Genomic DNA, 24441 nt, shown 5'->3' with positions numbered 1-24441 from the left:
TCTGGCGTAGGCCAGCGGCTACAGCTCCGATTCGACCCCTAGCCTGGGAACTCCCATATGCCGCAGAAGCGGCCCAAAGAAATAGCAAAAAGACCAAAAAAAAAAAAAAATAAATAAAAATAAAAATAAAAATATAAATTATTTTATCAAAAATTATACAGCTTGTTTAAAGTCAAATGGTACTGAAGCTTATGACTGAAATTTAGCAGTCCCCGTTCTTTCCGTTCCTCTCCACTTTCGACTCTTTATTTTCAGAGAATTCACACATATCCCCTTCTCCAAATGTTAACATGCTGGTATCTTTTGCTTCATCAAAAACTAATTAATTGCTGGACTTTAAAGTGCTATTTTCTCCCACTGAAATTACCCTAAAGCCCCCCAAGGAAAAGTAAAAAGGAGGAAATTTTTTCAGGTAATTGAAACACCAGGAGGCAGGGGGAGGTGCTTCTGTTCAATTCAGGAGCAGGACAGCCGGCCACTAGGTTTAGACTGGTTGGTTTGGTGGCCTGAGCAGTTTTGAGAGGCAGCTAAGAGCACTTTTCCAAGCCCTGTTTGCTCTCCTGCCTCTTGGAAAGCTGATGAGGTCAGGGATCGAACCTGCTTCTTCACGGATACTAGTCAGGTTGGTTACTGCTTCACCACCATGGCAACTCCAGAAAGGTGATGAGCTTTCTCTGAAATTATAGCCAAAAGAATACTTTCCATACTTTCTCCTGGATTCATGCCTCTGCAGCATCAATAAAGTCTTCCTAAACCTTCCTAGAAATTAAACACAGTCTAGAAATCATAATCTTTTCAAGCAATTTAAAAATCCTTGCAGAGAGAAAAACAAGATTGCCTTGGTGAGCACAGGATTAGCTTAGCTATTTTAGGAGTTGACTAGAAAAAGGGAACTTGAATTTTATTTCTAATGTATTTCACATACATTGGAAAGAACACATGATAGGAAGGTCTTACATAGATTCTGCTATGCCAGCAACTACTCCTTTGGCACAGTTTAGAATGAGTTTTGTGCTATCAAAACAAAACAAAAAAATTAAGCCATAGAATGACTGCAAATGGAGAGACCAAGTTTAATTTAGGGGGATGATGAACGCTTAGTTGAGAAGGGAGGCATTTGAACAAGAACTTGACTGATACGTAAGGATGTCAACAGATAGAAGGGGCAGGAAAGGGTTTAAAGGCTAAGAATCGCACAGGCATCGCCAGGAGCTAGACATATGTATGGCCAGTGTAAGTGGTGGATTTGCCATCCAAACTCCCCATAAACTCTCAGAGTTGGATTGGAAAACTAACACCAAATCATAATGGAAGAGATCAGGAATGTGCAAAGAACGTTTATGGGCCAGCAGCAGAAAGTATGAAGTTTCTAATCTAGATGAATGTATTATCAGGTAGAGGATGAATGTATTAAAATGTAGAGGGTGAATGTGAGCAAAGTAGGCAGGTGTTGGGGAGAGTGAGGAGAAGGTTGGTGGCCAACCTGGAAACATTAGAAACTAAAAAATGTCATCTGAGGCAGAGACTATGGAACAACCAGTCATCTTTAGCATTCCAAATTTGCTTCCTCTTGGAAATTCGACTTGTCTAGTCCTTGTGTTGGAAATATCCCTATTTGGAAGATGATTGCGGTAGTCTAACATAGCCTGAAGTCTTCATACATTTGAATCGGATTACCACCTCCCTTGCTGCAAAGCTATGCATGTATAATTTGGCTTCCTATGTTGCTACCAAAGGTGCTAAGTAACAAAAACATCCGGCCCACTTATAACTACAATCCTCACCCTAAACGGACACAATGGTATTTTCATTTGTGCATTGGTCTTTGGTGAGCTTGATTAGCATAAAACCATCCCCAAGAGACTGATCCAGCCTTAGTATCAAGAGGAAATCTAAAGCTTGAGGCCCACGGCCAGCATAAAGTACTAACCCAGGGGCTATGCTGGAGCTGCCCAATGAAAGTTGCCTAAAGGGCACCCTGCCCCGCCCCCAAAATAGGCCAGCAAGGCAGAAGTTCATTAGAAACACTGAAAGATGGAGGTATAATAAAGGATGCGTTAGGAGAACAAGTAAGGATGAATCACGGGAAGCCCTGAAAATTAGTTTGGTGTAAAGACTGCAGGGGCTCCCGGAAGATACATTAGCAGGGATGTCACAAAATCATTTCTGTATTTGAGGAGAACCTCTGTGGTTGGCAAAATGGAGCCTGGATTGGACGAGGAAAACCGGAGACAAGGGAGCAATGACAAGTCCCAGGGAAGAGGTGAAATGGGAAAAAGACAGTGACACTGCAAATAGACCGGAAGGGCCAGTCCCAAGAGATATTTCTGAGGCTCCACGCTACACTGACCGTGCCTTGATTTCCTCCGTTGTAAAAGGCACAGCTGCCATCTGCCTGGGAACGGGGACTCTTTCGCCCTTCCTGGATTGTGTGAAGGAACTTTCAGAAGGCTGCCCTCTTTTCATAAAGCAGGTAGAGGTGTTTAATGGCTCTCGAGGCGAAACGGAGCTTATGAACTTCCTCCAACAGGGTACCTTCTGGGCTAAGCCCAAACACAATATTCCTCTGCAGGCCTGAAAACTGCTGAATACTGTCTAAAATGATGTGAGCATCCAAAACACCAGAGGCCTGGCTGAAGGCAACCTTTGTGGCTCCGTGGGTCTCAAATAATTCCATTGCTCTTAGCAGTGCAAGCTCATAGCGTCTCCTGTCCTCCCCTCTCCGGCACAGAATCGCTATATCTTTGGGCAGATAGCCGCACTGGAACAGGCTGTGACATCTTTCTGCCACGTGTTTCGCCATTTCTTCTGTGGTCAGGTTTGTCTCTGACTCGAACACCCCAGGCAGAGCTTGGTGACACATTGCCTCCTCGTAGGCAGCTTCCCTGAACGATGCCAATGTGTCTGGAGACACATTGGAGTGTGGATTTTCTTGGATCCTTTTCATTTCTTCTTTCATGACCATTGCTATTTCCAGAGCACAGTGGATCCCGTTGGTGATGGTTTTTCGAGGAAACTGAGCAGACGGAGGGGGAAGGCCACTGCGAGCGGCATGACGGACTAGGAAAGGGTCCAGAAAAAGCCAGAGAATCCCGCGGTGAAGACTTTCACTTCCGGCGCCCCTCATCTTTGGATGGGTGATGCTTTTCGCCTTCAGGTACCAGTCACCATAGGTGCTGCAGAAATTCTCAGTCTCATCCATCACTATGTGTTTGATCTTTGGAAACTCCCCTCGCATGAAGGTTTCCCTGGTCACTGCTTGGCAGGTGGTTTGCTGGCTATAAGGATGAAAGAGCCAAGAGGGCTTCAGTGGATAAACAAAAGGAACACCGTGCATTTATTATTCTCTGGCTTGGCATTAATAGCTAGTGCTCATCTGGAAGCTGATTCACTGATTCAGTAGAGTCCTGAATACTACAGAACTGCTCCACTCACAAGTTACCTGACCGACAGAGTACATCATTGCAAACCCTACTCTTTGCGGTTATCAAGTTAATTCTGCATGTGAAACTTTTGAAATGAACTCAGGTAGGAGATTTCTATTTATTTTTATTGTATATTATTTCTATTTATACATTTATATATTTATACTATAGTTAATATTTAATTGACATTTTATGCAATAAATTATATTTAATATTTATATATTCTTTCTTTCTTTTGCCTTTTATTTTTTTTTTTTTGTCTTTTTGCCATTTCTAGGGCCACTCCTGCAGCATATGGAGGTTCCCAGGCTAGGGGTCGAATCAGAGCTGTAGCTGCCAGCCTATGTCAGAGCCACAGTAACGCGGGATCTGAGCCGTGTCTGCAACTTATACCACAGCTCACGGCAACGCCGGATCCTTAACCCACTGAGCAAGGCCAGGGATCGAACCTGCAACCTCATGGTTCCTAGTCGGATTCGTTAACCACTGCACCACGATGGGAACTCCCTTTTTTTTTTTTTTTTTTTTTTTTTTTTTTTTTGCTTTTTAGGGCTGCACTAGCAGCATATGGAGGTTCCCAGGCTAGGGGTCCAATTGGAGCTACAGCTGCTTGCCTACACCACAGCCACAGCAACGTAGGATTTGAGCCACGTCCGTGACCTATACCAATGCTCGTGGCAATGCTGGATCCCTAACCCGCTGAGTGAGGACAATGATCGAACCCGCAAACTCATGGTTCCTAGTCAGATTTTTGCTTCCGCTGGGCCATGACGGGAACTCCAATATTATTTCTATTTACTTCTGGTATAGTCCATTTCTGCTGCTTGACAGTCCCTGGAGATAAATTCCTTACATCTAAAGGAAATCTTGGAGTTCTGCTGTGGCTCAGCGGGTTACAAACCCGACTAGTATCCATGAGGATGTGGATTCAAACCCTGGCTCTGCTCAGTGGGTTAAAGAGCTGGCATTGCTGTGAGCTGTGGCATAGGTCGCAGGCGTGGCTTAGATCTGGCGTTGCTGTGGCTGTGGTGTAGGCTGGTAGCTGCAGCTCTGATTGACCTCCTAGCCTAGGAACTTCCATATGCTGTGGGTGTGGCCCTAAAAAGAGAAAACAAAACAAAAAAACAACAACAAAAAAAAACCCTAAGCAAACCATAATCTTTAGCACAGTTTACAAGACCCTTCATAATCTGGCATCTAACCTCATCATCTGCCACATACCCACAGCCCCTCGATGCTCCAGGCAAATCTACTGCTCTGATTGTCTAATCTCCACGCCTTCGCACTTGCTCTGCTCTTTGCCTTAAAAGGACCCATTTTATTCACTTCTCCTACTGACTTTTTTTTTTTTTTTTTTTTTTTTTAATGTCTGCACCTACAGCATATGAAAGTTTCTGGGCCAGGGATTAAACCCGAGCCTCTGCAGTGAACTGAACCACTGTAGTCGGATTCTTAACCCACTGCACCACAGCAGGAACACCTGTCCTAACTATTAAGAGTGTGCCCAAGAATTTCCTTCACTAGGGAGTATTTTCTGACCAATCTCTAGCCTAAATTAAGCATATCCTTCTTATCATACTCATCATACAACACTCCCATTGCTTACTTTTCTCTTTGTCTCTCTTACTGGGTTTTACGGCAAGGCCATCAATATGTTTTTTTTCTTCTCTGAAACTAAGTGTACACAGTACCTAGCATATAAATCATGCTCAAAAACTTTATTGAATAAATGCCAATCAAATCAAAATTAAAAGCCCTCATTTGCTAGATTGAATAACAATTTCTTTTACTAAATTAAAAGCTTAAGATTTCAATTAGAAGCAAATGTGTGTTTTCTAAAATTATTGATTCAGAACAAAACAAATAAAACTATATTATAAACAAAGTCAAGTGGTATTTAAATTCGAGTTCCTATTAGGTATAGTGTGCAACTGACCAAAATACCTTGATTTTAAACCATTAAGTATCCAGCAAAAAGTATAAGTACAGCAAGGTAGGTTCATTTTAACCTTTCTTTCCCTCCACCCCCTGATTTATGTAGAAGTTCCTGGGCCAGGGATCAAACCTGCACCACAGCAGCAACCTGTCACTGGCAGTGACAATGCTGGATTCCTAACCCACTGAAACATAAGGGAACCCCAACCATTCCTTTTTTTTTTTTTTTTTTTTTTTTTTTGTCTTTTTGCCTTTTCTAGGGCCATTCCCGCGGCATATGGAGGTTCCCAGGCTAGGGGGTCGAATCGGAGCTGTAGCCACCCGCCTACACCAGAGCCACAGCAACGCGGCATCCGAGCCGCGTCTGCAACCTACACCACAGCTCACGGCAACACTGGATCGTTAACCCACTGAGCAAGGGCAGGGACCGAACCCGCAACCTCATGGTTTCTAGTCGGATTCATTATCCACTGCACCACCACGGGAACTCCCCAACCATTCTTTAATTTAAGGCCATAGATTGTGAAAAAAATATTTCTAGTCAGATAAATTTAAAGTGATACATACTTGGCTAAGTAATAATGATACGTTTAAATCTGCACATTGCAAAATGCCCTTTTCTAGCTCAAGCACCTGATCTCTTGGAAATGTATTTATAGTTGGGCTTTTATCCTTAGCCCAAGGCATTGCAAAATCTTAAACTAAAAGCACAAGTTACTTGTGCCATACCGTTGAAAAGATTGAGTGACTAGGTTTATTGTGTTTAGTTAGTGAAACTCTTACGTCACAAAATCCTTTAAGGCATCACTTTCACAAACGTAGAGGATCTCTTTGGACTTGCAGTGGAACAAGTCCTTAATTTTCTCCATGATCTTTATGGCTAGGGCTGTCTTCCTGGTTCCTGGAAAGCAGTGGAGGAACAATTCTCGTGTCTCCTGAAGGCTCTCTGAAAGCAACTCGCACTGCTCTGCTATGAGCAAATTGAAAAATTCGCAGCCCAGCTGGTCACTCAGAAGAGATGGGGAGCAGAGTGAGACCACGATGAGGGCTTGCAGCAAATCTTCCATTTCATCCTTATTAGCCAGCCTGTAGGATTGGGGGTAGCGTAAGGGGATTTCAGCAGGTCTACACTGTGTGCCGGGCAGGCATATCAGCCTCGGAAGGACACACACTTTCCCTGTGTAACCACCAAGAGTTCCCAGTTTCTGCTTTAATTGATGTGCAGTGTTGCGGGCATATACACGCCCCCCAACCCAAGCGGGGTCTGTTAAGATTGTGTAGAGTACAAGGGGCCTGTTCACGGCTATCAGGAGAGCATCACACAGGACATGGTGCTCTTTCCTTAAGCCAACATCACTAGCCCAGCTTCTGGAAAATACCACAATCCCCGGAGAATTTGTGTCTTCATTAACTTGTGTCTTCATTAGTTCTTCCAGTCCTTTATGATCTGAGAAGAGCTTCTTGCAGAGGGATTCTGGTTGAAACTGTGTCTCTTCCCATGTCACTGAAAATTCAAGGAAGAGAAGTTACTAAAATTGACGAAAGCATGTTGTAAGTATCCCTGCAATATTGGGAGAAGAAATGAGCCTAGCCATGGAACTATGGGTTTCCTCGATCGCAAAGAAAGCACTTTCTCTTCACAGGCCTGGGCCGTGAAGTTCCTGTTTCTGGGGGGAAGGCAACCAAGGAGGGGTTTTCACGGAACAGCCTTCTAGCACCTTCTCCTCAACACTGAATGGTCCACTACTGCTAGGAAGGTATTCCTTCCCACTAAGGGGTTGTTGTGTGTGTATGTGTGTGTGTGTGTGTGTGTGTGTGTGTGTGTGTGTGTGAGCTTGATGTTTTGGGGAATCTAAGAACTTTCCTTTTAGAATAGTGATTCTTTTTTTTTTTTTTTCCCTATGTCTTTTTTTTTAGGGCTGCACCCGTGGCATATGGAAGCTCCCAGGCTAGGGGTTGAATTGGAGCTGTAGCTGCAGGCCTACCCCACAGCCACAGCAAGGCCAGATCCCAGCCACTTCTGCAACCTACACCACAGCTCATGGCAACACTGGATCCTTAACCCACTGAGCGAGGCCAGGGATCAAACCTGCCACCTCTTGGTTACTGTGGGATTCATTTCCACTGAGCCATGACGGGAACTCCAAAACAGTGATTCTTAACCTGTGGCAATTTCGAACCCCTGGGAATATTTGGGAATATTTGGGAATGTTTTGTCAAATTGTCATAGCTGGCATTTAGTAGGTAAAGGCCAAGAATGCAGCTACACATCCTACAGTCCTCAGGGTGGCTCCTCTCAACAAAGAATTCCAATGTCAGTGGGGTCAAGGTTGAAAAACTCTGCCTTAGGAAGAGTCCAGGTGACTCCATGGCTCACCTCTATGTGCGCTGGAAAGCCAGGGGGCAGTTCTCTCAGACTTTTTCTCTCATATTCAGAGAACAAAAACCATATGTGACTGGAAACCCCAAAGCATACAGAAGTATAGGTGGATCTGATGACTAAAAACAAGAACTCACGGGTATATTAATTTAAGACCATTGTGTCTGCTAAGGCCTACATTTGGCCTTCTTTAAGGAGAAGAATTTGGACTAATTGCTACCAATTCCTCCCAACTTAATTTTATTTTATTCATAAATTTTTATTTTATTTTTGTCTTTTAGGGTTGCACTGGCGGCATATGGAGGTTCCCAGGCTAGGGGTCCAATTGAAGCTGTAGCGAACGGCCTATGCCACAGCCACGCCAGATCTGAGCTGCATCTGCAAGCTACATCATGGCTCACAGCAACGCCAGATCCTTAACCCACTGAGCGAGGCCGAGGATCAAACCCACGTCCTCATGGATTCTAGTTGGGTTTGTTAACCACTGAGCCACAACGGGAACTCCCCAACTTAATTTTAGAAAACAAATATTCCCCTCAGATGAAATCAAAAAGGAATACCTGGAAACAAGCGTTGTTGTAGAGCCCTCTTAAATTCCAGGACTTTGATGGGACATGATGTGCCTCTTGGTGTAGAGGAAGCTGGAGAAATCTGGTGAAGGCTGTAGTCTGTGGACAAATTACAGGGAGCTAAACAAATACATGGAAAATGGTTTCAGATGAAAAATAAATAAAGGAAGGCGTTCTCATTGTGGCTCAGTGGTTAACGAATCTGACTAGGAAGCATGAGATTTTGGGTTTGATCCCTGGCCTTGCTCAGTGGGTTAAGGATCCGGCGTTGCCGTGAGCTGTGCTGTAGGTTGCAGACGTGGCTTGGATCCCTGTGTTGCTGTGGCTCTGGCGTAGGCTGGTGGCTACAGCTCCGATTGGACCCCTAGCCTGGGAACCTCCACATGCCGTGGGAGTGGGCCAAAATATGGCAAGAAAGAAAAAAAATGTAAAAGAAGTATAGCACTTCCTACTGTTGACAAGTGATGGATGTTACGCCTGAGCTGCTCTCAATCTTTCTATGCCTCAAATAGTCCACAGATGTTAGGAAATGGGGTCTGGGACTCCTGCAGGGCCATGCAGCTTCTAAATCACTTCTCTTAGGCAACTCATTTCAACTCTCTCTCCTGCAAGGATGAGCAGGTGATCCCTAAACTTCCTTCCAATTCTAATATTCTGGTTCCAGATCATCTCCAAGAAGGGAGGAGGCGTCAGAAAAAGTAAACACAGTATTGTTTTATATTGTTGTAGTTGTTAAAGTCCCCATCCAAAGTTTCTTTTTTCTTTTTTTCCTTTTAGGGCTACACCCACGGCATATGGAAGTTCCCAGGCTAGGGGGTCAAATCGGAGCTGCAGCTGCTGGCCTACACTATAGCCACAGCAACGTGGGGTCTGAGCCACGTCTGCAACCTATACCACAGCTCACGGCAGTGCCAGATCCTTGACCCACTGAATGAGGCCAAGGGTCGAACCTGAATCCTCATGGATACTAGTTAGATTGGTATCTACTGAGCCACAATGGGAACTCCCCCATCCAAGGTTTAGATGGAATAGAAAGTGGTAGGATCTCTAGTTTCTGGTGCCTGCATGTGTGTGCGTGTGTATGAAAAGTAACCTCGAACAAACTAAACACAAGAGAAAGAATAACCCAATAAAAACACTCAAGTCTTGACCTGAGGTTATTTTTATCAAATTTGGAACTTACTGATCACGAAGCTAGACTCATAAGCTCCATTCAGCCCATAAGCCTCTCATGGATTGACTTGAAATCACCAGGGCTGATTCTCAGCAAAACTGCAAGGAAGTGTAAACACACAGAGTCCTTGCTCAACCCCCTCCCTTGCACTTCCTTTTGTGTGTGTGTGTGTGTTTTTTTAGGGCCGCACCCGCAGCATATGGAGGTTCCCAGGCTAGGGGTTGAATCAGAGCTGCAGCTTCAGGCCTACACCACAGCCATGGCAACGAAGGATCCAAGCTGCATCTGTGACCTACACCACTGTGGCAACACCAGATCTTTAATCCACTAAGGGAGACTAGGGATTGATCCTTCATCCTCATGGACACTATTTCAAGTTCTTTTTTTTTTTTTCTTCCCATTTTTGGCTACCCAGTGGCATATGGAATTCCTGGGCCAGGGATAGGATCCAAGCTGCAGTCACGACCCAAGCCGCAGCTGCATCAACTCGGTATCCTTAACCTGCTGTGCCAGGCCAGAGATCAAACCTGAGTCCTAGCTCTCCCAAGACACTATCAATCCTGCCACAGCGGGAGCTCCTGGAGAGTCATTCTTTTTTTTTTTTTTTTTTTTTTTAAAGGGTCGCACTTGCGGCATATGGAAGTTCCCAGGCTGTGTGTCCAATCGGAGCAGCAGCCGCTGGCCTACACCACAGCCACAGCAACGTGGGATCTGAGCTGCATCTGCGATCTACACCACAGCTCACAGCAATACCAGGTCCTTAACCCACTGAGCCAATCCAAGAATGGAACATGCGTTTTGTTTTGTTTTTTTGGGTTTTTTTTGGCTTTTTGCCTTTTCTTGAGCCGCTCCCGTGGCATATGGAAGTTCCCAGGCTAGGGGTCTAATGAGAGCTGTAGCAACTGGCCTATGCCAGAGCCACAACAACGCGGCATCCGATCCTTGTCTGCAAGCCACACCACAGCTCACAGCAACACCAGATCCTTAACCCACTAAGCAAGGCCAGGGATCGAACCCGCAACCTCATGGTTCCTAGTCGGATTCGTTAACCACAGAGCCACGACGGGAACTCTAAGAGTCATTCTTAAACAATGTTCCTCTGATTATCATCTCTAGAGAGAGACTACTGATGAATGTTTTAGACTAGGAATATCAGCCTGCAAATATTTTTCAACAGCCCTTTACAGTGCACAGAAAGGAACTTTCACAAATTCATGGCCAATGGTATACTTAACTTTCCCCAAAGAGATGAAAATCCAAGTATTTCTTGACCTCACAAGAGCTCCCATTCTGAGTCTTTTCTAAAATATTAGAAAATAACCCTGTGGCATATGGAAGTTCCCGGGCCAGGGGTCGAATCCAAGCCACAGCTGCAACTGACACCGCAGCTGTGGCAATGCCTGATCCTTTACCCACTGCACCACAGTGGGAACTCTGAAAACAGCCCTTTAATAGAGGAAGAATTGTAAATCAAAGACAGCTTTCTATTCTTTCACTAAAATATCTGGCAGAGAAGGGGTTCCTTCCTGCTGACTGGATAATGACTTTTCTGCTTTACCTGGTTGAATATCCAGCATCATGGTCACCCACTGCTGAGCCGTCAGCCTTGTGACACAATTGTCCCTGATGACCCAGGAATCTGGGGCCTCTGTGAATACTACACAGCAGAAGGGCTCCACGTGAACCACGCAGACATAACCATAAAGGGCATCATTTTGGTACACATTCAAGATTTTGGTCGTGACGTTCACCTTTGGCTTTTCGCAGCAAAAGTGGAAGGTAGGCAATTTTTCTATGCAGTTTCCTATTTCTTTTTTTAATAAGTCAGGGTCCACTTTTTCTCTGTTACATCCAAACACTTCTTTGCTCTTGTCATCCACCCCGATGATTAGGTATCCCCCTTGGGCATTGGCAAATGCAGAAACATAATGAGGCAGCATTTCTTTAATCCGAGGGATGATCTTTTTGGTGGTGAACCTTTTAAACTCGACATGTGTTGACTCAGTAAAGTTGAGTTTCTCCTTATACCTGAGCTTGTCTCTTTGCAAAAATTCTGAGGCGCACAGCCTCGTATCTTCCTCTTCTTGAGTGTACTGGTCAAGAGCTTTCTGAGGATGCAGCTCCTTCACCCTTGATCTTCCTCTTTGGGCTCTAGACTGCTTCTCTCGGAGAAGCTCCAAGGCATTGCTGGCACCCAAGTTGACAGTGGAGGTCATAGCTCTCTGATACAAATTGGAGCGTAAGCTGCAAATCCTTAGGGGGAGGCTGAAAACATCTGGGTTCCACGACTTCACAAAAATCATGAGGTTGTGCCCCTGTTGCAGGTAGTCAAGGTATTTCTGTGAACCTGAGGGAAGGAGCTTTTGCAAAGAAGTTTCCAGATCCAGCCCCAGCCCGTGGCATCGGTAACTGTAGTTTTTATCGTCAATCTCCACTTTGATCACACCCCCTCCCGAATTTAACAGTGCACACGTTGCTTGGATGATTTTAGAATTTTCAGTTCTTTTCAAAGAGCAATTGGTCATCTCCTTCCTGTTTTCTTCTCCAAGAGTCACTCTGCCCACTTCTACCGTTATCTCAGGATAGAGCATTTCCGGATCCATCTCGAGACTCTCCATCAGCAGCCCTCTGTGCCCCAGACAATAACAGAAAGGGGTTCCAATAAATAATCAGGATAGACGTGTGGTTTCTACATTAACGACAACTCCAGAAATTACAATGTTTTCTTCATAGCTATAAATTACTGGCGATACCTTTCAACGTTGGAAATCTTTGGTTATCTTTTTGGCCACACCCACAGAATGCAGAAGTTCCTGTGCCAGGGATCAAAAACCCATGCCATAGTAGTGACCTGAGCCACAGCAGTGACAGCACCAGATCTTTAACCCACTGTGCCACTAGGGAACTCCAAAATCATCTTTAATGTCATTATGTTCTTCTTTCTTTCTCTCTTTCTCTCTTTCTTGCTCTCTCCTCCTTTCCTCCTTTCTTTCCTTCTTTCTTTCTGCACCACACCCGCAGCATATGGAAGTTCCCAAGCTAGGGTCAAATTGGAGCCTACTTGCCAACCTATACCACAGGCACAACAATGTAGGATCTGAGCCGAGTCTGCAACCTACATCACAGCTCATGGCAACACCAGATCTTTAACCCACGGATTGAGGCCAGGGATTGAACCCACATCTCATGGATACTAGTCAGGTTTGTTACCGCTGAGCCACAATGGGAACTCCTAATGTCATTATTTTCTAACAACTTTGCCAAGACCTTTGGCCTTCCAAGCATGAATAGACGTAGATAAACGGAATACTTCATATTTTACCATAATGGAAAAATTACATTGCTGAAAATTTTAGCAATTTTTCATTTAAAATCAGGAAGCACCAACAGTGAGCCCAGATATAATGAGCATGGGTTGGCACAGGAACCAAAGCAAGTTATTAGAGACTACACAGAAGTAGTAGATGATGTCAGAAGACACTCCTATTTTTAATTCAAAGTAGAAAGAAAGGAGTTCCCGTCGTGGCTCAGTGGTTAATGAATCCGACTAGGAGCCTTGAGGTTTCGGGTTCGATCCCTGGCCTTGCTCAGTGGGTTAAGGATCCGGCATTGCCATGAGCTGTGGTGTAGGTTGCAGACGCAGCTTGGATCCCATGTTGCTGTGGCTTTGGTGTAGGCCGGTGGCTACAGCTCCGATTCAACCCCTAGCCTGGGAACTTCCATATGCTGAGGGAACGGCCCAAGAAATGGCAAAAAAAGACAAAAAAAAAAAAAGTGGAAAGAAAAAAGGCAATAGAGTACCAAGGGAGTATAGTTTTGAAGTATATTTGAGGTAGCAGATCTGGCTATAAAAACAAACATAAAATTTGATGTTCTTTATGTGCTATCTTACACATTTTAAAAAGCTTTATCTGAAAGAATGTCGATACCAAATGCAGAAATCTTTTAGGCTCTTCAAAACTATCTTCTGAAAGCACACTTTTTTGTTTTTAAAAATTATTATAGTTGATTAACAGTGTTCTGTCAATTTCTGCTGTATAGCACAGTGACCCAGTCTCACACACACACACACACACACACACACACACACACACACACACAAGAACATGTCTCCATATACAATGTGATGCAGAAACAGGAGTTTTCCTTCCCTCCTAATACTTCTGCCTGTGTTGTGGGAACCACGAAGACTTGGGAATGGAATGAGCCTTTGAGATGTAATTATTAAACTGTGGTCAACCTCCTTTTGCTTCGCAGCCCAGAGAACAGCCACCCAAGTTGAAGTTAGCACCCTGGAAACAAATGTTTCAGAAACGGTCCCCTTAGCTTTTGTTTATTGCAAAATAAAATATTTACTAACCCAAATCAAAATTCTTCCTCCAGAAGAAGGGAACCCATTTCTTCTGCATGGTTTTTGCTAAGCAGAGGCTGTGTGGGTGTTGTTTATATCCACCAAGAAGAAAAAAGCAAGCATCCAACAGGATGCGGTCCCCTCCTTTGCATTAGTTTGCTCTTGGCTGCCTTTTCACTTTCTCCAGGCAAACCAGAATGAACTGGATGAATTGTTTTTTCATAGGTCAGCATCTTCTCGAGGCAAATATAAATGTTTAGCTCTTAGGGAAATTTCTGATAAGAGTTAATTCATATCTTCAAAACACAGAAGTGTTGGAAGGGATTTTAAAGATCTGGTCCAACCCTCTACCCGATTTTTAAATCCTCTCTATAATATGTGCAACTGCCAACAAATTGCTTTCCAGCAACTCTTTGAATACCTCCAATAACAAGTAACTCACTCTCTCGCCAAGGAATCCCCTTCTATTTCTGACAGCTGTGTTAGAAATAGTTTCTTATTTTCAGCTCTAGTTCATCTCACCATAACTTCCACCTGCTGGGACCCACAAAACAAGTCAAATTGCTTTTGAACTAGCAGATCTACACTCTCACGAGCCCCGAGTCTCATTGATATTTCTTGGATGCTCATAACAGCCATGATAGAAACAAAGTTTTCTGAGAATCCAGCTCGACATGAACATCTGCTCCACACTTCCCAAAACTTCTCACTCATTTTCCTTCTCATTCATGTCTCCTTACCTATGATTTTACTAAGCCCCTCATGCCCTCATACATAAATTGCATCTAAGATGAGATGAATGAGATTTTAAAAAATTTTTTTCTTTTTTTTTACCTGATGCTCTTGCTTTTCTCCTTGCTGTTTCAGTTCCACATCTGGCTTTGGTGTGAATGTTTGCCTTCTGTCACAGCCCCTGTTGCCCTTTGATATCAGTCTGGGAGGAGCAGGAACTCTGCCAGACTCCTCTAGTCTTCACAACACTGACCTACTGAGGAAGGCTGATAAGGACTCAAGGAAAGCCTATGACAGGGCAGATTGGTAAGCCAGGGTCTGACCTCTGAGAGTGAATGAAGCAGTCATGGGAAAATTCAGAGCTTCTCAAGTGAGAAGCCAATGAGAAATTTCCCACCTCTAAAGAGGGCTGAGTGTCACTTCCATTCACTATTGGAGCACCTCCTGTCTTAGTTAATTTCATTTCAAAGCTCTACATTCATTTTATTTTATTTTATTGTCTTTTTGCTATTTCTTGGGCCCCTCCTGTGGCAGGGAGGTTCCCAGGCTAGGGGTTGAATTGGAGCTGTAGCCACCGGCCTACGCCAGAGCCACAGCAACTCGGGATCCGAGCCACGTCTGCAACCCACACCAGAGCTCATGGCAACGCCGGATCCTGAACCCACTGAGCAAGACTAGGGATCGAACCCGCAACCTCATTGTTCCTAGTCGGATTCGTTAACCACTGCGCCACGATGGGAACTCCCTACATTCATTTTAAATTAAGCTGCCCTATACCCATCCATTATGAACCATAGTAACCTCTTCTAATACTCTCCAAATCACTTGCTCTATTCTATTTACTTTTATTCTTTTTTTCCTACTCTTCCTCTTTGCTAACCCAGTCTAGAAAAATGCTCATTGATGAAGGCTTGGCTATCCCTGGGTGAAGAGATTACAGATGATTTTTTGTCAGATTTCTTTTCCTTTCCTTTTTTTTTCCTTTAATTTTTCTGTATTTCCTAAATGATCTACAGTGAATATCAATTGTTTGTATACTTTAAAAAATAGATAAGAGTTTTCTCATTTGCAGACACTGGTTAAACTGGATTGAGCTTCTTATAGGAGGCTGAATAATAACCAGCACTTACTGATGATAATGATGGCGATGGATCTATAAATGTTAACTTGCAAGGAAAAGGGGTCTCCGCAGATGTAATTAAGCAATGACTGTTGAGATGAGGAGATTACTCTGGATTATCTATGTGGGCCCTAAATCCAATCTATGTGTTCCCTAAGAGAGTGCAGAGATGGAGTTCCCTTATGGCTCAGTGAGTTAAGGATCTGGTGTTGTCACTGCGGCGGTTCTGTTTGCGGCTGTGGGTTGGTTCAATCCCTGGCCCAAGAACTTCCACACACAGGTCAAAAAAAAAAAAAAAAAAAAAGCACATAAAAGAGATTTGATGCAAAAGAGGAGGCAATGTGACCACAGAAACAGAGATTAGAGAGATGTGGCCGAAAGTGAGGGAATGCTGGCAGGCATGGGAAGCTGAAAGAGGCACAAAATCGGTTCTCCCCTACAGCCTCCAGGGCAAGCACGGTCCTTGCCGACACCTTGACTTCTGTCCTTGCCGACACCTTGACTTCTGCCCACTTATGTCACATTTCCAGCTGCGAGAGAATAAATTTTTGTTGTTTTAAGCAAACAAGATTGTGGTAATTTGTTACTGCAGCCACAGGAAACTAATATACTTCTCTTCACCTAAATCAAACCATCAAACAACTCTGTGTTTCTACTTCAATTTGTTTATGATGAACTAACATTCTTAAATAGTTTTCTGAATACCCCTCATTATTATTATTATTATTATTATTTTATTTTATTTTTTTGTCTTTTTGCTATTTCTTGGGCTGCTCCCGCGGCACATGGAGGTTCCCAGGCTAGGGGTCTAATCAGAGCTGTAGCCACCAGCCTACGCCAGAGCCACAGCAACGTGGGATCCGAGCCGCGTCTGCAACCTACACCACAGCTCACGGCAACACCGGATCGTTAACCCACTGAGCAAGGGCAGGGACCGAACCCGCAACCTCATGGTTCCTAGTCGGATTCGTTAACCACTGCGCCACGACGGGAACTCCCATTATTATTATTATTATTATTATCTGTGGTTACTGTTCCTATGAAGTTTTGCTTTGCTGGTATTACCCTCTGTACCTTTTTGGCTGAAAAGTTTCTAGGATGGGGGCAGAATGGATACTACGATGTATAATCAGCATAGCAACATAATAAATTGCAAAGGCCTGCTCTCAGCTTCAACTTTAACCCTATTTCACTCACATTGTTTCCAAATTCAGTCTCTTTATTGCTACCATCCATCTACCTTAATTCTCAGCTTCACTCTTAAGCTGCAATCTTTTTGATATTACTTGCTTTTAGAAAGATGAAAAGGACCATCATTTACCGGACACGTGCATTTGTGCACAAGGGACCAAGCTGGGAGGGTGGCACACTACCTGGAAACTGAGATCACACGGGCAGTAAAAGGAAGAGCTGGGGTGCAAAGCCAGGTCGGTTTAATACAAATGCTCCAACTCTTCCCACTGCCTTTCAAGTCTGGGATTCTGGATTGCTTTGCAGTCTTTGAAATCAGAAATCTAAAGTACTATTTTATTTTTTTTATTACTTTACTTTACTTTTATTTACTTTACTTTTATTTTATTTTTGGTTTTGCCTGTGGCATGCAGAAGTTGCCATGCCAGCAAAGCTGTGCCACAACAGTGACCTGGGCCACAGCAGTGACAATGTCAGATCCTTAACCTGCTGAGCCATCAGAGAACTCCCAAGAACCTCCCTTTTTCTTCTCAAAATAGGAACTAGACTATTCTTTCCTTCGTGTCCTTCTTCAGTGCACTATTGGAGATCAAATCAGAAGGAAAGATAATGTGAAAGAAGGGCAAAGAGAATTTCTCTTCCTTCTTCAAAGTTCCTTAGTTAAGTCCCCTGGCTATGAAGAGTATGTTATCAGGAGTTCCCGTCATGGCGCAGTGGTTAACGAATCCGACTAGGAACCATGAGGTTGCGGGTTCGGTCCCTGCCCTTGCTCAGTGGGTTAAGCATCCGGCGTTGCCGTGAGCTGTGGTGAAGGTTGCAGACGCGGCTCGGATCCCGCGTTGCTGTGCCTCTGGCGTAGGCCGGTGGCTACAGCTCCGATTCAACCCCTAGCCTGGGAACCTCCATATGCCGCGGGAGCGGCCTAAGAAGTAGCAACAACAACAACAACAAAAAGACACAAGACAAAAAAAAAAAAAAAAAAAAAAAGAGTATGTTATCAGGCCAGGGAGGATCTCACATTTTGGCTCTGATACCTCAAAGCAAATGTCCACGACACAAAGTAACTGGAAATAGGTAGCTTTAACAGTGTTATTTTTCTATAGGTTTTTTTTTTGTGTGTGTGTGTCATTTTAGGGTCATACCTGCGGCATTGGGAAGTTCCTAGGCTAGGGGCCCAATTGGAGCTGCAGCCACTGGCTTAACACCACAGCCACTGCAATGCTGGATACTTAACCCACTGAGTGAGGCCAGGGATCGAACCCACATCCTCATGGATACTAGTCGGGTTTGTTACTGCTGAGCCACAGCAATGGGAACTCCCTTTTAGGTCTTGAGAAAGTGATTCAGCCATGCTCTTGGCAGTTGACCAAGAACTAGAGTCCCCAGTTTAAGATGTGTTTATTCAATAAGCATTTCAGTTTATCCACAGAGGTAGTTACAAATGCTTCAAGCTCAATAGACTCAAACTGCCAAATACCAGCCTCCATCTCATTCAAAGAGATGATTTGTCTAGAATAGCAGACTAGATAGCATAGTGACCACACCACTACCTGACTCTTGGTAAGTCTCCTTTCATTCATTCTCTCATTCAATCAGCTGGGGTTTTTTTTGTTTTTTTGTTTTTGTTTGTTTGTTTGTTTTGAGAATCTAGGGCATTGAAATCCTAACTCTAGCACTTTTTCGCTTTGAAGCCTCGCTTAAGATAATCCAAGCTTCAGATTCCTTCTCTGTAAATTGCAATGCCTTCTCCATACAGTTCCTGTGAGAATGAAGTGAGATGACGTATATAAAGAGCTTAGCATGGTGAATGGCACATGTCAGCTTTTCACTCAATAACCAGTTACTAAGCACTTACTGTCTTCTGAATATGGTGCGATGCTCTGGGGCTACCTGTCATTTGTGCCATTTAGTGACTGCCTTTGTTGGGCCAAATCTGCAACTTTGAGGATCTCAAATTGTCCTCAGAACAACTTCTAAGACATGCTATTTTCACCATTTTACTTATTTATTTATTTAGTCTTTTTTTTTTTTTTTTGGCCATTTCTTTAGCCACTCCCACAGCATATGGAGGTTCCCAGGCTAGGGGTCTAATCAGAGCTGTAGCCACTGGCCTACTCCATAGTCACAGCAACGCCAGATCTGAGCCTTGTCTGCGACCTACACCACAGCTCACAGCAACGCCAGATCCTTAACCCACTGAGCAAGGCCAGGGACCGAACCCGCAACCTCATGATTCCTAGTCGGATTCATTAACCACTGCGCCACGACAGGAACTCCTATTTTCACCATTTTATAAATGCAGAAACTGAGTTCAGGGAAGTTAAGCTCAAGGTTACATACTTAGCAAGTAGCAGAGCTGGGATTTGAATCCCTATCTGATTCCAAGACCTATTTACTTTCATTCTGCCATGCTGCCTTACTGTTGGGCAGAAAAGTAAGATACATGTCCTAGTCACAACCTAGAGAGGGAAAACATGATTAAACAATTCATTGCAATACAACATATACGATAACATCAGCTGAGCACTCTATGTACTATGCATTGTTCTCATTCAATTCTCATAATAGCTCTATTATTCCTTTTTTACATACAATTTGAGGAACACAGAGTTTACGGTGCTTGCAAATACTACAGTCCACATGCATGACCACTACCCTCCAGTGCCATTCTGGAGAGCTAGAAACATAGGCCCAGTGTGCCTGGGATATTCCGAGAAGTGTCAATGACTCTGCTTGTGAGAACAAGATAAAATTTCGTAAATGAAATGGCACATGAGCTGAAACTGGCATGATGCCTCGGGTAATGCAAAATCCAAACCAAACCAACAACAAAAAAGAATGCACTTGGAGTTTCTGTTGTGGTTCAGGGGTTAATGAACCCGACTAGTATCCATGAGGAGGAGAGTTCCATCCCTGGCCTCGTTTAGTGGGTTAAGGATCCAGCATTGACGTGAGCTGTGGTGCAGGTCGAAGATGCAGCTCAGATTCTGTATTGCTGTGGCTGTGGTGTAGGCCAGTGGCTACAGCTCCAATTCAACCCCTAGCCTGGGACCCTCCATATGCCATGGGTTCGGCCCTTAAAAAAAAAAAAAAAAGCACCAAGTTGAGAAAAGGTGATGGAGAAGGAAGGGGAAAACCAGGCAGGCAGTGGAAACGGCACTTGCAAAGGCCCATTCTCTACTGTAAATTCTCCTACCTTTAAAGTGCAATAGAGGCCCTTAGTAGGTCTAATACAGAGGATGTTCCGTTTCTTATTCATTCCTTTTATTTCTTCATGTCTTCTAGCATCCCAATCTGACACTCATCACATTCTTTCTGTGCCTTTCATATGCCACCTCTCTATTTCTTATTAGCTCTCACCTGGACCATTGCAATTACTTGCAATAACTTCCCCTTCTTTCACTCTGCTTTCCCTCGGTGAATTTAAAAATACAGCATATTGAGTTTCCAGTGCTAATCACCTATCTCCTCAGACTCTGAAATCTTCCAATCTTCCACTTTATCCAGAGTAGTCTAAACTACACAGCCAGCAAGCCATTATCCTTAACAAAGTTTCACCCTGTCTTTCAAATCTCCTACCATCCCCTTTCTTTAACGCTGGTGCTCAACACTGGTCCTCAAGCTTTGGTATGAATCAGACTCTCCCCTGGGGCACTTATTTGAATATAGATGCCTGGGATCCAATTACAGATTCAACCTTACTGATTCTGTGAGTCTGGGTTGGGAGTTTTTGTCATTTGTTTTTGATCTTGGAGGAAGTCTGTGTTGTTAAGTTTCCTCCTGGTATTTTTCTTTTTCCTTTTTTTTTTTTTTTTTGGCCGCACCAGAAGCAACCTGAGCCAGGGATGGAACCATCATCATAGCAGCAACCCAAACCAGGGCAATGCCAACTGGACCCTTAACTGGTTGCACCGCAGGAGGACTCCCCTCCTGGTGTTTCTAATTCACTGAATTTTGAGAAACACTACAGTGTTTTACCTTTATCTTTACCCTTATGCTTTCTAATTTAATAGAGGAGTTAAATGATTTTCTCCCAGAATCTCCTATTTCTCAAACCCCACCCATCTTTCAAGGCCCAGATCAAATACTTCCTCTCCCATGAAGTCTTTCCTGCTCTTCTTGGAACTTATTCATTGGCTACCTCTTCCGAATTTAGGAAGCGCCCAAAGCCCCGAAAAGCCAGTGAGTCTCCCCTGGACATGGACGGAGGGACAGAGTCATCAAAAGTCCATTCCAGGAGTTCCCATCGTGGCTCAGCGGTTAACGAATCCGACTAGGAACCATGAAGTTGTGGCTTCGATCCCTAGCCTTGCTCAGTGGGTTAAGGATCTGACATTGCGGTGAGCTGTCATGTAGGTTGCAGACGCGGCTCGGATCCCGCGTTGCTGTCTGTGGCTGTGGCGTAGGCCGCCGGCTACAGCTCTGATTAGACCCCTAGCCTGGGAACCCCCATATGCCACAGGAGCGGCCCTAGAAATGGCAAAAAGACAAAAACAAACAAACAAAAACCCCGTCCATTCCAATCTCTAGCCCTGAAGCGGGAATAAATACTTTCTTTCCGGAAAACCAGGGCACACACACTCTACAAGCCTGCCTCAGAGGCCCTTTCCCAGTTGTGAAACAAGGCACTAGTAAAACCACTCCGGACTACAGGCTCCTCGAGGCCAGACAATCGCAGTATGCACGGGAATAGCTCAGAACCTAGCTTTGAACTCAGGACGGAGCCCGCCACGCAAAGCGGCGACGGAGAAAGCCCTGGAGGAGCCAGCCCGCTCCATCCATCCATGACGTTCGTCTCGCCCTCCCATTGGCTGTTCCTCGCACCAGCCCCGCCTCAAGGCTCCGGGCCACGTGATCCTCCGGCCGCTATGCGATTGGTTGTCGCGGGAAGGCCGCTCGGGACTGTGGGATGCCGGCAGGGTAGCATGCGCAAGGAGGGTTGGGATGCTGAGTGCAGTTTCGTCCTGGGACCGTACCGCAGAGGCTCGTCTGCAGTCACCCTCTACAAGCCGGGGTGGCCTGCTGAGAGTTTAGGGCGTGAGAATTTTGGGGAGGTTCGGAAAGGACCTGCCGATCCCCTGTCTGAACCTTTGGTTTGAGCTGTGGCTCCGGCCTTACTCGCGTTTCCCCGCAAGGACGGTTTTCTCAGGCTTTACTGAAGTTTGTGGGGTTTGGACGTTATTATTAGCAGGAGTAGTAGTGGTTTTTTTTGTTTTGTTTTTTTTTTTTAATTTTAGCAGCAGCAGCAGTAGTAGTGTTATCATTTTGAGGGTCCACTGCGTATAAGCATTGGTGGTCCTTGCGCAGGGCACCATGCGGAACGCTATGAGTTAGAAGCTGGGGGAAGGAGGACTTAAGGATGCTTGAGGTACATCCTTAATCAGCGCGCAGTGTTGGAGGTAAGTCGGCTTTATAATCTAATGCTTTTATAATCTAGGAGTTTAGGGTTTAGTAGGGAGAGTCGCTCATTGAACGAAACGCTTTTATTGAGCCTTTTGTGTACCAGGCATATTTCTGAGCGTAATGGATGCGGAGGCCAGGAAGACAGACTTAGTTCTTTAGGATTTCTGAGTGATGGGGTTGGTGGGAGAGACGGGGAGGTGGGGGACGTGAATGGGTGAGTGATTGGCATGTGTTGTGTATTGTGGTGGGAAAAAGTGCTATAGGAGTCACAGGAGGGGATAACTGAGGGAGTAAGGGACCACTTATCAGCTTATCAGAGAAGGTGACATTTGAACAAAGGTTTAAAACTATAATTAGTCATTCTCCAGGTTGAAAGGGGGTAGGGAAGACATTCCAGACGCAGCAAAATGTACTGAAGAGGAGAGCTAGGGAAGTGTACCCGCCGTATGTGGTTGGAGCACAGTTGGAGTTCTCCCAAGTTTCATGCTTTTAGACAAAGTTATGTACATTAAATTCTTTAAGCCTCTTTGTTCAATTCTTTCAGCCTGTTTGTTCATTCTTTCAGCCCGTAGAGGTTGATGAGATAGCTCCTGTAAACCGGCACTTTGTTAGTTTCCCTCTCCTATGTGGAGTTTAGTTGCTGAATGGAGAACAAAGACCATAGCTGATAGTTTTTAACCGTGGAGTGTCAATTTATTGACATGTATAAATGGCTGAAGGAAGCATGTTGTGTCTCCAGAATTGTTTAGATACTGACTGGTAACTATACTCCAAGGCTGGAGAGGGTAACATTATTTGTGATCCTAGTATTTTAACATAGCATGTCAGCAATAGTAAACCACGAGAAAGTGTCATTTAGAATAAATGAAATGCAGTCAGCTTTCTCATTCAGAAATTGACTGTCCAGGTTGTGAAGTACCCAGGCTTTGCATTGCTTCCTTTATCTTGCCCAGGGCCTGGAGAAAAGTGAGATTTAACCTTATATTTAGCTGGTAGTGGAAAAATATAAATCTGGTAATCAGACCTCAGTTTCTCTTTGCAGCTCTGCGGTTAATTTGCTGTGGACCTTTGTCAAATCATAGCCTCCCTTGGTCTTGGACTCTTTAGAAGGCTCCTTTATAAAATTTATATGACTATACTTTTCATCTTTGTTGGCAGCAGAATTGTAAATCAAAGTGTATATTAAATGACCTGGAGGGAGTTCCCATTGTGGTTCAGCGGAATGGACTAGTATCCCTGAGGATGTGGATTCAACCCCTGGCCTTGCTCAATTGGTTAAGGATCTGGCGTTGTCCTGAGCTGTGGTGTAGGTTACAGATGCACCTCGGATCTGCTGTGGCTGTGGTCCTGGTGTAGCCCAGTAGCTGTAGCTCCGATTTGACCCCTAGCCTGGGAACTTCCATATGCTGCAGGTGTGGCACTAAAAAAAAAAAAAAAAAAAAAACACAAAACTGGAGTTTTATAAAGGAATTTAGTAGAATTCCTACTATACTATAAATCCTTTCACGGACATTTCTGAGATTTTTATCTTGCGTGGTGTTTTGGCTCACTAAAAAATGCTTTTCCACTCTACTCTGTATTTCAAAGATCAAGTATTGAAAGCCCATGGTTGAAACTTACCTAAAAAGAAACACTTTTTTTTTTTTTAATTTCATGAGTGAACTTAAGTTTTCTTGGATGTGAAAATAGCGTGTTGAGCTGCTTTTAGGTAATACAAGGAGGTGAGAGACAATGATGCGATGATGAGTGAAGTATAGTCTGACCTGGTATTGCCATAACTTCTGTGTTGGCTTTGACCAGGGAATGACCCCTTAATCTTCTCTCTGAGCTGATTCTGCTTGTGGTTTTTCCACATTGGTATGTTCTAGCATATTTGGATACTGGTTTTATCATGTAAGTGTTTCTTTGATATGCTTTTGAATTACTGACACTTTCATGTTTTCCTTTGTAGGTTAAGGTGAAAAACATGGCTTTGATATCTTCATGGAAGACTGCATTACTTCAATCCTAAGTCTGGTTCAGTTCACGTATTGACTTATTACTATATTAAAAATGTTTAATTAACTATGGTATTTGTTCTCATAAAACCCTGTGGCTTAATAAGGATTTTTGCAAATACCCATTATACTCGTTTTATGGTACATAAAAGTGTTAATATTTT

The 24441-nt window shown here is 44.1% G+C and overlaps 2 protein-coding genes and 1 non-coding gene across 12 annotated transcripts in view; 2 read left to right on the top strand and 1 right to left on the bottom strand.

The window, feature by feature from the left end:
* Positions 1–866: 866 nt before the first annotated feature.
* Positions 867–14737, bottom strand: SLFN14 (schlafen family member 14). 5 transcript variants are annotated; one of them, XM_084985128.1, is made up of 6 exons: positions 14669–14737; positions 13844–14067; positions 11042–12111; positions 8301–8429; positions 6144–6864; positions 867–3278 (listed from the first exon to the last, which is right to left on the bottom strand). In XM_084985128.1, exons 3-6 carry the CDS (start codon positions 12099–12101, stop codon positions 2444–2446), a joined length of 2745 nt encoding a protein of 914 aa, XP_084841254.1. In that variant the 5' UTR covers positions 12102–12111; positions 13844–14067; positions 14669–14737; the 3' UTR covers positions 867–2443. The 5 variants fall into 5 exon arrangements, with proteins under 5 accessions (XP_084841254.1, XP_084841256.1, XP_020923069.2 ...); XM_084985130.1 differs by having other exon boundaries at positions 8301–8408; XM_021067410.2 differs by lacking the exon at positions 13844–14067.
* A 7093-nt stretch (positions 14738–21830) lies between these two features.
* The window catches only part of AP2B1 (adaptor related protein complex 2 subunit beta 1), a 139431-nt gene continuing 136820 nt past the window's right edge, over positions 21831–24441 (top strand). For 4 of the 6 annotated variants that reach the window (XM_084982784.1, XM_021066144.2, XM_084982783.1 and 1 more), the window contains exons 1-2: positions 21831–22276; positions 24232–24291. The gene's annotated coding sequence lies outside the window, so the exon portion shown is untranslated. Of the gene's footprint in view, positions 22277–24231; positions 24297–24441 lie in introns of all 6 variants that reach the window. The other 2 variants (XM_084982785.1, XM_084982781.1) reach the window with 1 other exon arrangement.
* LOC146398246 (Z30 small nucleolar RNA) lies at positions 24015–24111 on the top strand. Its single transcript, XR_014822132.1, has one exon. It is a non-coding gene; the product is annotated as a Z30 small nucleolar RNA (small nucleolar RNA).

This window comes from Sus scrofa, chromosome 12 (assembly GCF_054392235.1).
Source record: "Sus scrofa isolate SSC_HxYL_T2T_F1_AM1 chromosome 12, Sscrofa_HxYL_maternal_Yorkshire_Landrace_v2.0, whole genome shotgun sequence".
In the NCBI taxonomy this organism is placed as follows: Eukaryota; Metazoa; Chordata; class Mammalia; order Artiodactyla; family Suidae; genus Sus; species Sus scrofa.
Note: the sequence above shows the minus strand (reverse complement) of the source record. Positions and strands in the feature narration are given on the sequence as shown.

Bases quoted from the DNA above. Each gene is read 5' to 3' on its own strand.
- SLFN14 (XM_084985128.1), bottom strand. From the start codon at position 12,101: ATGGAGAGTCTCGAGATGGATCCGGAAATGCTCTATCCTGAGATAACG. The intron at 8,430-11,041 runs GTAAAGCAGAAA...GTATTTGTTTAG, and splicing joins GATGCTGGATATTCAACCAG to CTCCCTGTAATTTGTCCACA. The intron at 6,865-8,300 runs GTATTCCTTTTT...TTGAATTTTCAG, and splicing joins ACAACAACGCTTGTTTCCAG to TGACATGGGAAGAGACACAG.